The sequence below is a fragment of the Quercus robur genome, chromosome 1 (genome assembly GCF_932294415.1).
Source record: "Quercus robur chromosome 1, dhQueRobu3.1, whole genome shotgun sequence".
Classification (NCBI taxonomy): Eukaryota; Viridiplantae; Streptophyta; class Magnoliopsida; order Fagales; family Fagaceae; genus Quercus; species Quercus robur.
Genome location: NC_065534.1, coordinates 17758804 through 17776437, shown reverse-complemented (window position 1 = coordinate 17776437; position 17634 = coordinate 17758804). Strand labels below are relative to the sequence as shown.

At 37.8% G+C, this 17634-nt stretch overlaps 1 protein-coding gene across 1 annotated transcript; it reads left to right on the top strand.

Annotated features, from left to right (window-relative positions):
• Positions 1-8201: 8201 nt before the first annotated feature.
• LOC126723871 (AT-hook motif nuclear-localized protein 28-like) lies at positions 8202-9384 on the top strand. The gene has a single exon (XM_050427832.1). It carries the CDS (start codon positions 8306-8308, stop codon positions 9254-9256), a length of 951 nt encoding a protein of 316 aa, XP_050283789.1. The 5' UTR covers positions 8202-8305; the 3' UTR covers positions 9257-9384.
• The last annotated feature ends 8250 nt before the right edge of the window (positions 9385-17634 follow it).

The following is a 17634-nucleotide window of genomic DNA, read 5'->3' as shown; positions in this document are numbered from 1 at the left end:
TTGAGCACTGTTCACTCATTCCACTAAATAAAAATCTTATTTTATTTACACATTGGGAAGAATGGGTTAAAAAAATATATTTGAAAATAATATTAAAATAGAATAATAATAGAGTATTGAGGTTGATGTAGTTTTTTATAAATAGTAGATTAGAAAAATTAATAAGGTGAGTTTTTTAGGCTAATGTAATTTTTTTTTTTTTTTATGCGAAAGATAGATATACTTTTATTGCGACTACGAAAAGGAGTTTACATCATGGATAAGAGCTTGCATAATACAGCAAGGGTCCTCTTCAATCCACGCAACATAATCATTTATGCTAAATGCATTTTTTGCTAAAATATGGGCCGGCATGTTTCCTTGTCTCCGCACGTGAGAATACTCAATACTTCTAAACTCTTTGCTAATGTCTTGAATCCCTTGAGTCACAGCAGCTATTGAAGATGGGGCCCGGGAATAGTTACATAAAGCATTATAAACAATTGTTGAATCACCTTCCAGTACAACATCCCTAACACCGACGTCCTTTGCAAAGAGCAGGCCCACCTCGACCGCTTTGGCTTCTACCTCTGCTGCTCCTAATGGCAACGGGATCTTCCTGCTTAGAGCTGCTTCAGGCCTACCCTCACTGTCACGGATTACTACCCCAACGCCCACTGCTTTCTGTTTCAAGAAAACTGCTCCGTCAACGTTGATCTTGAAGAGACCATCCCGTGGAGGAGTCCACCTAACACTCTGCTGAGGTGCCGGAACAACTGGTCGGTCATGCAGAATCGCCGCTCTGTACTCTCGAAGATACTCTGACGCCCAACTGAAGATCTGCCTCCCCGTCTTACTTGCTCCGCCGCACCTGACCTCATTACGGTTGTGCCATAATGCCCATGCCATCGTGGCAACCTGAGCCACGTGCTCCTCACCCACATCCTCCTGCATTAACAGCTTCCACATTACGTCTAAGAAGGACAGAGATGAACCACCCGGTGCTGGAAACACCATCTTGGAGCACTCCCTTGCCTCCTTAGCTTTTCGACATTCCCACAGGACATGAAACACCGACTCCGGCGCCTCTTTGCAATCTTCACATACCTCATCCTGGACTATTTTACGGCGCATCAGGTTGTCCTTCGTCGGCAAGGCATTATGGCATGCACGCCACATAAAATGGCGAATTTTGTGAGGTACAGGGATGCTCCAAATCCTTCTCCAAAAACTCCTCAATTTGCTAGCATCCGACGAGGCGCCTTTATTAGGCGATGAGAGCAAGTTCACAGCCATCTTGTACGCACTCCTCACCGTAAATAAACCATTCGGTGTTTCGGACCAAATAAGTTTATCCGGTGGTAGCCGGGCACTAATGGGGATGCTTTTGATAATGTCAGCCTCGTGTGGTAGGAACACAGTGTCAATAACCTCCGTCCGCCACTCCCCTTTTTCACTATCTAGCAATTCTGCCACCCTGGTGTCCGCATGTAGGAAAAGCCTTGGAGTAATAATTTTATGTGATGGAGGAATAGGCAGCCATTTGTCCTCCCATACTCGAATGCTTGCTCCATTTCCAACCCTCCACTTCAAGCCTTCTTTAACTAATGATTGGGCTGCCATAATACTTCGCCACGAGTACGATGGATTATTGCCAAGTGATGCATGGATAAACTCACACCTTGGGAAATATTTCGCCTTCAACACTCTATAAACTAGAGAGTCATGGCCTACTTGGAGTCTCCATCCTTGTTTCGCCAACAAAGCCAAATTAAAAAGTTTAAGGTTCTTAAAACCCATACCTCCATTTGACTTTGATTCACACATTTTGTCCCAACTCAACCAAGGGATTCTATTTTCGTTCTTCACTTGGCCCCACCAGAACTTCCTTATCATAGTTGTTAACTCATCACAAAGATTATCTGGCAGTTTAAAACAGCTCATAGCGTAGGTTGGTATAGCTAGCGCCACTGCTTTAATCAATATTTCTTTTCCGGCTTTGGATAACATCTTCTCTTTCCATCCAGACAATTTCTTACCAAGCTTTTCCTTTATATCATTAAAAGTGCTGCGTTTGTTTTTGCCCACAAGGGACGGCAAGCCAAGATATTTTTCATGCTGCTTGATTACTTGAGCACCAAATCTTCTTTTAATCTCTTCCTGGATCTCCTTCGGAGTATTACTGCTGAAAAATAGGGAAGTTTTTGCTCTATTCAGCTGCTGACCCGAAGCTCGCTCATAAACCCCCAACACTCTTTGCAAGGCGTCACATTCTGCAATAGTTGCTTTGCAAAAGATGAGACTATCATCAGCAAAAAATAAATGGGAGAGCTTAGGACCCCCACGACAAATAGCAATCCCCTCCATACTGCCATTACACACTGAAACTTTAATCAAAGCTGATAACCCTTCTGCACACAATAGAAATAAGTAAGGCGATAGGGGGTCTCCTTATCAGATACCCCTGGAAGGAATAATGCGACCTCTAGGGCGACCATTGATCTTGATAGCATAGGATACTGTAGTAATACATTGCGTGATCAAACTCCTCAATTTAATATCAAATCCCAATTTCTCCATAATTTTCTCCACAAAAACCCACTCTACCCTATCATAAGCCTTACTCATATCAAGTTTAATGGTCATCTCACCCACTTTACCCCCTTTTTTCCGACTAATATGATGCATAGTCTCAAAGGCTACCAGAACATTATCCGTGATTAACCTTCCGTGCACAAAGGCACTTTGGGTATCACTAATAATGGATGGGAGAAATTTTTTCAGCCTGTTTGCTATTGCTTTAGAAGCTATCTTATAAGTTACATTGCAAAGACTAATCGACCTATAATCAGAAACATGTTTCGGTTCATTTATTTTTGGAATAAGCACAATATGAGTCTCATTAAAATTTGGAGGAGACATACCATGATTGAGGAAGTCTAACACTATGGTTGTTACAACTTCACCACAAGTATTCCAAAAATGTTGGAAAAAAAGAGGGGGCATACCGTCGGGGCCAGGGGCTTTCAGGGGATACATCTGCTTCAAGGCCAATCTCACTTCTTGTGCCGTGTACACTCGGGTCAGATCAACATTCATAGCAGTTGTAACTTTCGGTTGGACTGCATGTAAGATTTCGGAGAACTCATCTGGCTTGCTTGAAGTAAAAAGCTTCTCAAAATAGGCCACAGCGACTTCCTCAATCTTCAACTCATCCTCCTGCCACCTCCCCTGCTCGTCAACTATACCATCAATATAATTTTTCTGGTGCCTAGCCGAAGCTTTCGCATGAAAAAAACTAGTGTTCCTGTCGCCTCCTTGAAACCAGTTCAATCTTGATCTCTATCTCCACATTTCATCTTCTTTCTCTAGCCAACTGTTGAGATTAGCTCTCGTGGCCCTTAACTCGCCAATCATACCAGAACTAGATGGCTGTAATTCCAACCACTCCAGTTTCTGTTGAAGCTCAGAAATTTTCCTTCCCACGTGTCCAAACTCCTCCTTATTCCAAGCCTCTAGGTCATGTCTGCAATGCTCCAAACAACTCTTCAGTACACCCTCTGCACCTGAATGTTCCCCCATCTCCCATGCAGCTTTAACAATCTCCTCACACCTACTATCCTTCAGCCACATCGATTCGAATCTAAAACTCTTTCTTATTTTCTTTTTCTTCCTTTTTGGCACAAGATGAAGTGAGAGTGGTGAGTGGTCAGATGCCGATGAAGAGAGATGGTACAGTTTTGCAGCTGGAAACAAATCCATCCATTCCTTGTTAGCCAACACTCTATCAAGTCGTTCCCGAATATGCATCCCATCCGCTCGATGATACCACCAAGTGTATTTCGGTCCAATGAAGTCCACCTCCCTGAAACCACAGTAATTTATAGCATCAACAAAATTCTCCATCTGCCTCCTTGGTCGTGTACGGCTACCTTCTTTCTCCGTGAGTCCCGTAATTTCATTAAAATCTCCAATGGCGAGCCATGGCGCCGAGGACATTCCCTTAAGGGATTTTAACTTGGCCCATGACTTCGGTCGCTGCGCTGTATCAGGATTACCATAAAACCCGGTGAAATGCCAGCTACCGCCATCCCATCCTCCTTCTATCCAAGCATCTATGTGATCCTGAGAATATGTTTTAATCTTCACAGTGATTCCTTCCTTCCACAACAGAGCTAACCCACATTTGCTTCCATCACTAGGCACAATTAAACCATGTTTCATCTTACATCGATCCTTTACTTTCTCTAACCATTCCCTTTTCGACTTTGTCTCCATCAAAAACACAATCTTGGGCTCTTCCTTGTTCACCACCTTTTCCAAGGCTTTAACCATCCGGAGGTTCCCAAGCCCCCGGCAGTTCCAACTTAAGAGACTCATTGGTCTCGGCGGGGTTGCCCAGCAACCTCCGCCGTTTCTGTACCATTATTTTCCTCTGCAACTTTCTTCTTTTTTTCATGCAAGTTTACGTCAATGAAGTCTCTGTTTGAGCTTTCAAATTTTCGCTTCAGCCCAACATCAACACTCATCGTTTCATCCATATTAGTTGATGGGCTTTGTCTCACCTTTCTTTTCCAAGTTCCCTCATTTAAGCCCAAAGCCCCTTTGTTTGATACAACACTTCCGGACCCCTCACTAAAACCATTGGGCTTTGTTTTTTGTTTCCCCTTACTTCTACCTTTATTGGGCTTAGCTTTGTCTTTCATTCCTTTCAAGCCCGGATCAGCCCAGCCCACACTAAATTCAGAATTAGTCAACACTTCATCAGCCTTTAATTCTACCAACTTTCCATTCCGATCTTCCTTCTGAATTTCCAATCCCGGATCGTCCTCCATGATCACGACATCAACTAGATTCACGCTGCTATCAATCCAGTTTGCCGTTTTTTCAGTAACTGCAGCCTTAACATTCGGTCTCCTAGGCCCGTTACAAATCTCATCATCAATTGCTTTTAAAGTTTCCTCAAAATCCGGGATTTGCTCCCGAGATTCCCGTACAGCCACGTCATGCATACGTTCACCAATCCTCTGCTCATCTCCACCGCCGTTTACCTCCATTAACGCCGCTGTCTCAGTTTCAGGCAAATCGTCTGGTGCGCATGCAGTCGCAGGATCCATACTACTCCGGTTCTCCATCACCACAGGACCCGATTTCGCATTCCCAGTAGCCGTTGATTGCATCTTCATCCGTCGTGGTTGGTCGAAACCTTGCACCTCAACGACTGATTTCCTGCCATGGTTGAACTGCGGAGCTCTAAGCCAAGGTCCAAATTGTTGTTCCTCAACCCTTAGCGCACCTTCACTATTCAGCCACAGCAAGCAATCCTTATCGTCATGGGAGAGAAGCCCACACCAGTAACAAATTTTTGGCAGCCGTTCATACATGAACGCTGCCCATCCTTCACCTGATTGATCCCACGATATTTTCCGCCCTCTACACAACGCTTTGGTTATGTCCACCTCCACTCTGACCCTCATAAAATTCCCACCTTTCATCTCGCTAGAATCCTTTGGCCTAAAAACTTTTCCAATAGTCTCGCCGATACTCACCGCCGCTTCCACCGTTAACAACTGAAATGGAAGGTTATGAATTTGAATCCAGAAGGTGGTTGTCTTAAACTCTATATCTTGGACCGGTATCGACCCATCGTACCGCTGCACCGCCACCAAATGCCTATCAAACGCCCAAGGTTGTCCCTGCATTACCTTTTCCGCATCTGCTTCCATCTCAAAATCGAATAAGAGGACATTGTCTATGCCTTCACAAACCTCAAACTTCCCTCTAGTACGCCATAATGGTCTGAAGGTCTTTGCCACCGCCTCAATGTTTACGTTTCTCCGGGTAAAAAATTTCGCAGCCAAAACCGCGCCAGTTGCCTTTTTTTCCTTTGTCAGATCCATTTTTACTTCTTCCTCCTTTGTTAGCGAGAGACTCCGCCACCTGTTGGTTAATTCCTCCATTCTGAAACTACTGCCCCACCAGAGCACAACTTACCCCAGTCTACTACACTAGAGACAAAACCCTCCTAGTATCTACGTTATTAGAGGGACCACAGCCTCCTTCACAAAGAAGGGAAACACACTGCTACAGTAGAGAGAGGAAAAGACTACTCCCTACCGAGAACTGTGCATGATGTTGCTCTAATGTAAAATTTGAATGCTCTTTATGAGTTATATTATGAGTTTATGACCATGTAAGCTATTATCTTTTTTTGGTTAAAACATAGGGACTATTTTTTTGGGCATATTACATGGCAGACCTTAAGGGCCCAAACTCATTAGCGAGTGGCAAAATAGGCCGAAGGACCCATATCAACCACGAACAATGAAGGTCATACAACCAACTGAAAGATAAGGGCATAAGGCCCACAGCCTTACAAGATATGCAATTTGATTTGTGGTCCAAATCCATGATGAATGTTAATATGCTTTGGCCTTTAAAATTTATGGATGTTTTTATTTTGATTATTTTCGTTTTAAGATTTATGATTTTTATTTTGGTCCTTAATGTGTGTTTTAGTTTTTTTTTTTTTTTTTTTATGCTTTATGAAAATTAAAATTTTAACATAAATAGCCAAAATGAAAACATCCAAAACTTTAAGAAAGCAAACGTGTACTTTAGTCCATTTATAATATACATATAGATTTATTCTTATAAGATAATTTTTAATTCCCTAAAAGTTCCTCTTGAGTTTTTGAATTTATAAGATTTAACTTTTCTTTTTCCCCTCTTTAGTGAGAGGAGCTCATAACTTTTAACGGAGTAAAAAAAATTATTTTTTTAATTGTTTTTTTTAAGAATAAGCATTTTTTTATTATTCTAAAAATCTCTCTCCCCCTCCCCCAATATGTAAAATTTATGACTGCCCAGCTAAGTGGATGCTTGGAATCATACATTACATCTAGGCTTTTTGAGTATTGGTTTATTAGTAGATACAAATTATTATGGTCTTACCTAATATGGTCTCTGTGAATAACTGTTATTTTTTCTCTTCTGACTGAAATAGATAATTATATTTAAGTATATTCTAAAAACCTTTTCATGGTTTGAACACTCAACTTTGTTTTGAATTTAGGCTTTTATACCAATGCATTAAAAGAAATGAATAACTGTTATTTTTTCTCTTCTAACTGAAATAGATAATTATATTTAAGTATATTCTAAAAACCTTTTCATGGTTTGAACACTCAACTTTGTTTTGAATTTAGGCTTTTATACCAATGCATTAAAAGAAATTAATTAATGTCTAAAATTAAAATATTTTGATACCTAAAATTTCACCTTTTAAAAGGTTTTAACTACATCTTGAGACAATTAGAGTTAAGCCAACACTTCAAGGATCCGGCCCATCCATCTAGTCTTGGTTGACCAAACGAGTTTCAAAATTTACAATAATCAACGACAAGTTGAATATTTTCAATTAAATCAAGTGTCAGGTTTCCTGTATGAAAATCGGACAAACCTAACTTATTTGACAAAGGTTGGCATAGTGCTTTATTTATTAATTATTAGCGTTTCTCTTGCTACCCATTTTTCCACTTTAAGTGTTTTCGTTCCTCTTTGATGAAAATCTCACTAGATATCTTTAGATATTCATCATCCTTTTGAACATTTTACAGTCGTCATGATGCCTCATAAATCATAGATGGTTAGTGTTATCAATGACTGATGGGCTCGATCAATTCAACGATCAAGCGAAACTTATTGTATTGATTGACAATTTATGCATCGATAATCAACGATAGTCTCAGCTTAAACCTATCATAATTGGATCTATCAACACTAAACCCAAATCCCACTTATCTATCATCACCCTAGGAGATCATGGGATAAACATAGAATATCAAAAAATTGTCCCCCCACCTCCCCCCCAAATAAAAAAAAAAAAAAAAACTTCTGTTACTTATGGCCTCCTCTCTTTTTGGTACTAGTTCCATTGTCAATAGTTTCTTCCTATATCTTGAGATAGGAGCTAGAGAGAGATGACCCTATGAAGGCAAAAAAGAAATTTGGTCCCCACCTCAAGCACGGGTCCCACTTTCAATTGTCCCTTCCATTTTTGTTTTGAGAGTTTGAGTTGTCGTCTCCCTTACCACATGATACATCCCTCCCCATGTGGCTAATCATTCCGATCAAAACTCTCTCTCTCTCTCTAAAACATTTTCTCTCACTAAATCTCTCCATTGGGACCCTCCAACTCCAAGTAGACCCTACACTCAAACCTGACTATATAGCCCCTCCTTAAACTTAAACACCACAGAACACAGTGCTCAAACTCAAATCATTACTTCCTCTCTCTCTCTCTCTCTCTAAACATTTCCCAACAATGGCGGATTATGGTGGTGCAATCTCTCTTTCCCAAGGCCTAGACCTCTCTCACACCTCAGACGATGAGTCCTCTGAGCACAGCCCTCGTAGCATGCCCACTCTCTCTACACCCACACCACCTAATCCTGGCTCATCATCCTCTTCCAAGCCCAAGAAAAAAAGCACCACAACTCTTTGTGTCACCGAGTTTGGATCAACCCCAGAAGTCTCAAAGAAACCCAGAGGCAGACCAGCTGGGTCCAAAAACAAGCCCAAACCTCCCATTGTCATCACCAAAAACAGTGACTCCGCCATGAAGCCTGTCATCCTCGAGATCTCCGCTGGCAACGACGTCGTGGAGACTCTCATTCAGTTTGCTCGCAAAAGACACGTTGGTATCAGTGTCCTAAGCGGTTCAGGCTCCGTGTCCAACGTGACACTTAGACACCCCGCCGTGTCTCACGCTCCAAGTCTTTCCCTTCATGGACCCTTTAACCTCCTTTCTCTCTCGGGTTCATTTCTTGGTTATTCAACAACATCTTCTACTAAACCACCCTCTTCTTCATCATCATCATCTCCTTCTTCTTTTGTTTCCATTTCTTCTTTTGGTATATGTCTTGCAGGGGCACAAGGGCAAGTGTTTGGAGGGATTGTTGGTGGGAAAGTTATTGCGGAGAGTTTAGTGGTTGTGATGGCTGCAACATATACCAACCCCGCGTTTCACAGTCTTCCTAGTGATGACACTGATGAAGCTCATCATGAAGAGGTTAAGCCTAACATTGGTTCTGGCGGTGGCGGTGGCGGTGGCGGTGGTGGAAATGCAAACGCTAGGGAGACTTGCACTACTAACAGTACAAATGCTATGTCCATGTCTATCTACAGTACTGTAGGTAGTCCAAGTCCAACGCCTCTCAACTGCATTGCTCCTGATGTTATGCCTTGGGGACCCACCTCTCGTCCTCCTTATTGACTTAGATCATATGATATATAACATGCAAAATTCAAACATTTACTATTGTAGTTTTGTTAATTATTCTCAGTTTTATTGTGGTTAGTTGGATCTATTGGTGGTAATGTGAAATGGGTTTCGTTTAGCCAGCTGCAAAATCTCATATATTTGTGCTTGGTACTTATTTTTTGTGTGTTCTCATGGATCTATTGGTGCTATTCATTGTTACAAAGAAATATGTTTGTGTTTGTGTGTTGTTGTTCATAATGTTTGTCCCTTTGAGGTGGTGGTGGTGGGTCTGTTGACTGTGTTCAAGGCTTCAAGGTACGGTTACTGTTTGTTTGTGCTGCAAGCTAGACTGGTACTGAATTAAGAATAAAACCTGTTACACTATTTTCAACTCATAATTTCAGATCAAAAAATTGGTGTGTAATAACGTGTGTAACAACACTAGTTTTTAATCTTTAAAGCATCCAAAATTTTGTCTCCATCCTGAAAGTGATGGACTGTGATATGATTTAAAATTAAATGGAAAGCGAGTTGCTTAGAACACATTAATAAGTGATTAGGCACCTCGCAAAGAACACAAAATGTTCAAATAAAAGCTCTCAAGGCTTATTTTCAATCACATATAAAACTGATCTACAAAGTGCTTATTTACCCTTATATTTTGCTACCTATGCTAGTTGTTTGCCATTAACAGCCTCTAGATGGTTGACAAATGTATAAATATTATTGACCAATGCTTAAGCAATTAGTATCTAATTAACTAACTAATTAGTTAAAGAGGATTAGATATAGCTATTTGAAAAGCCCTGCATCACTCTACCATTGCTCATGTGTGTAACTATACGGGTAACAAACACTTCCCTTACATGAAATTACACTTTTTACGCTTGTAGCAGCCAAAATTATTGTCTAAGCACCCCCATCCCATCGCTCATGCTTCATGCGATGGCTGATAAGGTGACAACTGACAAGTGATAAGGGTTGTAACATGGAATCAACAATTTTTTTTATATTAATAAGAAATATTATGAAATTAGAAGTACAAAATACTATGCTATGCCTATGATAACAATATGGCATTATATGTGGATGGATACCTTTAGAACTAGGTATATATATATAGTCAATGGTCGATTGTACCTTGTAAATGGGTTTTGCTTGTTTTATGCTAATATTTCAAAAGCTTTGTCCTTACTAGTACTACTATTTAAGAAGAAATGAGACAGAGTAAAAAAGTAGATGGATTGGGTGTGGAAGTAATGTCACATGATAGATAAGAAGGTATGAAGAGAGAGCAGAGTCCAGATTCCAGTCAAAATCAGAATACTGATCAGAACATATATTTGCTTTCAGACGTGACAATCAGAGCAGTCCAATCCAACCTCTCTGCACTCTTATTTATTTGCTTTTTGTCATCTTTCAAGTTTCAACACACATATATGAGATGAGAGGGATAGGAGGGTAAAAAACTTTAATTTTGGTATAGACGAAAATGATGAAAGATACTTTAGTGAAAACTGAAAACCTGGCAATGAACATGAACATGGTAATTGTGTCTATGTATTGTGAAGGTGACTTGTGAATGGCTGCGAAATTTTATAGCCAATAGCCAAGCCCAAGTGGGCGCACGCGAGGTCTGAATCTGATCAATGCAGAGAAGACCAAGGTTGGACGGCTCATGTGGCAGCCTCCCATTGGCTTGGTGAGAGAAATAAAAGCTGCTTTGACTTCCTTTTTAACCTTTTTAGTTATTACTGTTGAAAAATGCTAGTAGGAGTTTACAACTATTTAAATTTATACAACTTCTTTCAGACTGGCCATGCTAAAAAAAAGTTGTTCTATTACAGTTATCCTAGTTCGTCCAAGCTCGCACAACACAAGCTTTTCCATTCTCATTTGCTTTTAACGTTTAAAGCAGCTATAAAGTTTGGGTTATTAAAATTGTGTAAATAGTTTACTGTTATTCCAGTTGGTCAAAGCTCACGCAACACGAGCTTTTCCAATCTCATTTGCTTTTAAAGTTTAAAACAGCTATAGAGTTAGGATTATTAAAGTTGTGTAAATAGTTGTGGTCCTAAGATTAAGATTGTTCTATTACCGTGATCCCAATTGGTAAGAGCTCACGCAATACAAGCTTTTCCAGTCTCATATGCATTTAAAGTTTAAAACAGCTATAGAGTTAGGGTTGCTCATCGTCGAGTAATAGTTATTTTATTTTAATGTTTGAGAAAATGTTCACTTTTAATCTTAAACAAAACTATATTTTCCATATATTCACTTTTCTTCTCAATTAAATAAAAGAAATTTAATACAAATTTTCATTCTTCTACGCAAACCAACAGGGTAGAAAATTATAATTCTTTTTTACCCTCTAACTAAACAAAGAGGTCATTGCACACCGAATCTAAATCCTAGTGGGAAAAACTGAAAAAGCAATAAATGTATTGGGAATTGGAGGTAAATTGTGACTTGTTGAGTATTGAGGCAGCAGGGGTTCAGAACCATTTTAGATGCTTTTGTTTCTGTTGCTTTAACAGGTACAGAGGGGGTTGAATTGAAGTAGCGTGATCAGCATCAGCTGTGTTGAGGGGCCTCTCTGATCAATAACATTCTCCAATGCTAAGCCTAGCGGTGTCAGTAATTGGCTATGGTTAATGTATCTCGAAGAGACAGTTCTTTCTTGGTACGAACACTCCATCAGTATCTTCTTTCCTTTGGTCCCATTTCTGGTCCAATGGTCCAACAATTCTATGACTCCATCCACGGTCTATTCTCTCACCAGTCATTCTCTCTTTGTCTCTTTATAAAGAATTTTGTGAACAATTAGGGATGGAATCAGGATTCATACATGAGGGGAGCAAAGCTTAAAATCAAAAAAAAATATTATGAAAATAAAAATTAATATCTATTTCATATTCAACAAAATGCTACCTACAAAATAAGTATTTTTTAAACATTTCATATTATAAAACACATCAACAAAGTATAACATACAAAATAAGTGTTTTTTATTTTGTGTGCGATTTTTGTTTAGTCCATATTTATTTATTTTTTATTTTGGTTTTGTAGTTAAAAGGGCATGAATTTTATTTATTTATTTTCTTGTAGGTCAATATCTAAACATTTTAGAGGATGAGAGACAAATATATATATATATAAGGGCAAATCTTAATTTTTTTATACTAGTTTTTATTTTTATTTTGGGGGGGGCAATCGCCCCCCTCTTGCATAGTGTAGGTCCGTCCCTGTGAACAAAGACTTACTTCAAAAAATAAAAAATAAATAATAATAGTGTATGTTTGGCCTATTTATTGTTGCAAATTTATATGCTTTCTTTACATAAATAAATCAGTAAGGGTCCGTTTGTTTTGGTTGAAAAAGGTTTTAGGAAATCATTTTACACTCCTATATGTGTTTGGTAAGCACAGGAAAATAAGGTCAACGGAAATTAATTTCAGTTTTGACTGTAAAATACCCCTCTCAAGTCGGAAATCAATTTTAGTTTCTATTTTACCTTCAAATGGTTTCTAGCCCTCACAGACAAAGAGAGAGAGAGAGAGAGAGAGAGAGAGAGAGAGGGAGAAAGCAAGAAGAGAGAGCACAACCCTCCAGCCAGCCAAGCTCTTGCCAGCCCAGATCGTGCCACCCCCACCACTACCCCTACCCCCACCGCCCAGATCACGCGCCTGCCAAAGCTTTTTTTTTTTTTTTTTTTTTCTCAACGCTTCTTCTCCCGATCTGGCCGTCACCGCTCAACATCACCGATCTGGCCATCACCGATCACTAGCCCATGTTTAAGATCGACGGCATCGCCATCTGGGCCGGGCCTCTCCCTCATCACTGATCCACCCCTCCCTCATCACCGATCATCCACCGGCAAGTCGCAACCACGAACCGATCTCTCTCTGTCCCTCTCTCACGATTGGTCTTGTGATTTTTATTTTTTTGTTTTGATTTTTGTTTCTTGTGTTGTTTATATATTTTGATTCTTTGTAATAATATTTATTTGGATCCTAAGAAAATGTGAGAAACATGATAAAAATGGGTTTTCTAGAGCATTTTCAGCAACACAACCAAACACTAGAAAATATTTTCCAAAGTATTTTTTGGAATGCAACCAAACACTTGAAAATATTTTCCTTTCCCGAAAATATTTTCACCTTAAAATATTTTACACTCGGAAAATATTTTACACTCAACCAAACACAGCCTAAATAATTTTGCCCAAACGTACAATTTGATTTTTGAGTTTTGTGATTAACAGTTCATTGTAATCAGTTGCCACTGGTTATGTTACATTATTTTCTATGGTTTAATTGTTTTCTTCATGAATTAAACATTTCATTCAATTAATTGATTAAAGTAGAATTAGAAATATCTGCGACATGAAAGTATAAACACGTTGGTTTGTTTCCACAAAGACAAATATATAAACAAAAACTTTCACTTATGAGTTTTGTGATCAACGGTCATTGTAAATTTGTACAGCTTTCACTTATGGTTATATTATTATCTATGGTGTAGATATATTAGGGCCCAATTCGAATTGGGTCCAAGGAAAATAAAATTTGACCCTTTTTCTCTCCAAAATCTTGGTCCTCCACATAGTCAGCCCAACAACTCCACATATCAGCCCAAACAACTACAGTCCATAGATCATCAACGGAAAAAATTTAATAAAAACTTATTATAAAAATAAAATAAATTGAAAACCAATCATCAACATTTTTTTTTTTTTTTTTTGTTTATACTTAGACCCCTTTAACTCAAAATCTTGGTTTACACCTATGAAAACGTATTCCAAATAGAAAAAAATATTTTATTTATAAAATCTTTAGGGTGAGTTCAGTGTCTGAATTGAGGAAAAAAAATAGTCATTAAAAATAAACACCAATCCACAGTTAATAATTGGTCCATGAAGGCTAAAGGGAGAGAAATTACCATTGAAAAAAAAAATTTGTCGTGGCTTATTGAGTATGTGATATTCTTATCAACTTTAGCTACTCTTAAAAGCTTAAAATATTACGTGCTCTATTGGACGTTTTTTTTCTTTTACCATATAAAATACATTCTATTGATTTGCGTTTCTACCTCACAAAACATTAGAAAATGTAAAAAATTGTTTTAAATAAAAAGTTCTTCTCCAAAACAAATCGAAACGAAAGCAACTGAAACAAGTTGCAACAAAATATAACTAATTCAATTTTAGTGTCCAAGCTCAAACCCCTTCTCTCAATGTTAATTGATCCGGCTTAAGTTGTATTTGTGTTTGGATGATGTATTGTGGAGAACATAGTTGTTTGCTCAAGAGCTACTGCACAGTTTTCAACATAAGAAAAATCAAGGATAGTAGCTGAGGAGTGTTAAAATCAATCTATAGAAGCTAAGACAAAGTGGAATGGAATTTCCTAGTAAACTATCTTGAGAAGATTTAGCTTTCATGAAAAATTTGTAAGTTAGGTGCATACTTGTATATAATATAAGACAAAGTTTGACTTCAAATATGTTTAGAACCTTTGGCTCTAACCATCAATAGAAAGATTACACGTACCCGTTTTGTGTAATGTACATAATTCACTTGGTTAATTGAGTTAAGTGAAATATATACATTACACATAACAAGTACAAATATCATATTCCAATAGTGGTTGGAGTCAAACTCTACCCTATATAATATACCTAGTTCTTAAGTGAGTTAAAACCACTCGAGAAATCCTTCCTATCTAGGCTTTTGAATAGGGAAGTCAGAAGAGGCAAGTGCTAAGTTGAAGGCTTTTAATAGACTAAGCAGGTTGAATGGGCTGTTAGTTGCAAAGGTCAATATGGTCCTGGGATTTGTTGGGCTATATTGGGAATGGGTTAGAGAGATGGGCTCTGAGTAGTGGTGAATTGAAGGCCTTGGCTTATGGAGATGTTGGATGTTTGACGTTCTAGTCTGGCAGGTGATCTTCACCCTCATTAATAATGGATATGATTTGGGTTTCATGTTTGGAGACCGTCGAGTCGACAGAGTTATTGTGGATGGGATGTGCAGCTCCAAGTTCAATTGTAGAATGTTTGTTTGCTCCAGTGAAATCTAAGTCGGATTTGGTAGTATTGTTTAGGTATTGGTTTTTAAATGGCATGAAATCTGTCATCTAAAAAAAGTATACTTTGAGTACTCATAATGCAAAAGGAAAAAGAAGAAGAAAGAAGTACTATGTTTTTCAAAACTGAAAACACACAATTGAGTGTTTGGTATGAATATGTGTTTTTAAGAGGAAGAAAAAAATGTGTTTTATATGTTGCAAAGTTGAAGATTTGGCTTTCATGAAAAATTTGCAAGTTAGGTGCATACTTGTATATAATATAAGACCGAGTTTGACTTCAAAAATGTTTAGAGCCTTTAATTCTAACCATCAATAGAAAGATTACACGTATTCGTTATGTGTAATGCACATAATTTATTTGGTTAATTGGGTTAAATGAGTTATATGCATTGTGTATAACAAGTACAAATATTGTATTCCAATCGGTGGTGGTTAGAGCCAAACTCTAATCTATATAATTTTCCTAGTTCCTAAGTGAGTTAAAATCACTCGAGAAACCCTTCTTATCTAGGCTTTTGAATAGGGATTTGTTGGGCTATATTGGGAATGGATTAGAGAGATGGGCTCTGAGTAGTGGTGAATTGAAGGCCTTGGCTTACAGAGAAGTTAGATGTTTGACTTTCTAGTGTAGCAGGTGATGTTCACCCTCATTAATAATGGACATGATTTTGGGTTTCATGTTTGAGACAGTCAAGCCGACAAAGTTATTGTGGATGGGATGTGCAACTCCAACTTCAATTGTAGAATGTTTGTTTGCTCAAGTAAAATCTAAGCCGGATTTAGTGAAATCTGTGATCTAAAAAAGTATACTTTGACTTTGAGTGATCATAATGTAAAAAGAAAAAAATGAAAAAGTAAGAAGTACCATGTTTCTATTACACTTTTTCAAAATGAAAACACACCATTGAGTGTTTGGTATGAATATGTGTTTTTAAAAAGAAGAAAAAAAATGTGTTTTATTTGTTGTAAAAACATCATGTGAGGATCCCACGGTTTTCAAAATAATTACAACAATATCATTCAAAATTATTACTTAAAAATTAAAAACACCCTATTAGATGTGCTCAAAATATAGTATTTAAACACTCTAAATTGATAATTGTGATTCAAATACTATTTGTTAATAATTGTTATAAAATAATGTGTTTTAATTTTTTGAGCCCATAGTTTTTAGCACTTAAACAATGAATTAACTCCGCTACCAAATAGGCCCAAAGTATCCAACTCCTTGGTAGGGTGAATGAAGGATATCATGTCTGAAAGTCCTAAAATCCAGGTATCCAAAGTTAAGAAGTGATAGAAAATCTTCTAGAATGGGAAAGGGTTCATAAAAGTTCCATAGAACTAGAAGTTAGCTCTTTGGAGTTCAACTTGAGGGACTAGAAGGAAGCATTTTGAAGCTATACACAGGCTCGAAACAGGGTGTGAAAGTGTCCCTCTTCAAAATTGCGTATGGTTCCAAAACTATCTCTTTAAGTAAAATTTGGGACCCAAATGTTGTGTAAGAAGGAACTAATAAGAACCATATGAATGATGTTCGTAATAGCTAGTCACCATGCCAAATACCCATAACACAATCGCTTCCAAGCTTGACATTAATCCATTAACGAACAGCTTTGCCATCGAAACTCCTATGCCTTCACTGGATGTCCATACCATGAAGCCCATCCCACATTTTTTTAAGACTTGACATAATTTTATTTATTTTAAAAAAAAAAAATTGTTAATTTTTTTGAATTTAACAGAAGTCAGTATCTTTTCTCAAAAAAAGAAACCAGAAGTTAGTAAGACAAGGACGGTTTTGCATACTTCCAATTAACTAAGGGTACATTGCTCAATTTAATATAGGGAGGATATGGAGTTTAAGGGACACATTGTAATTAATCATAAAAAATATAAAAAATAAAAAACTAAATTAATAAATAAGTAAAAATTTACCTTTAAAAAAAAAAATTCCAAAGCTATAAACATGTTTGAAGCCAAAGTTTTCCCAAAATTAAAAAGCAAAAATTGATAGTGTTGAACTTAGACACTAATGCTTAATATATATTTAATTTTTTAATGAATCTATGGGTGTGTAGAAGTTAAAAGAAAAATTGATGTTGAAAATTCATTACTTAGGATATTGATTAAAATCTCATCAAGAACAGTGTTATTGCTTGGTTCTCTCTGCCGGAGAAGAATCCGAGTTCAAATTTTTTCTCCTCATTTGTGCACAAATATCCAAGCCGTGCACCTCCCTGTCTGGTTGGGTGTATCAAACACACATTATCATATTTTAAACAATTTTATACACATTTC

Coding starts and splice junctions, on each gene's coding strand:
- LOC126723871 (XM_050427832.1), top strand. CDS start 8,306: ATGGCGGATTATGGTGGTGCAATCTCTCTTTCCCAAGGCCTAGACCTC.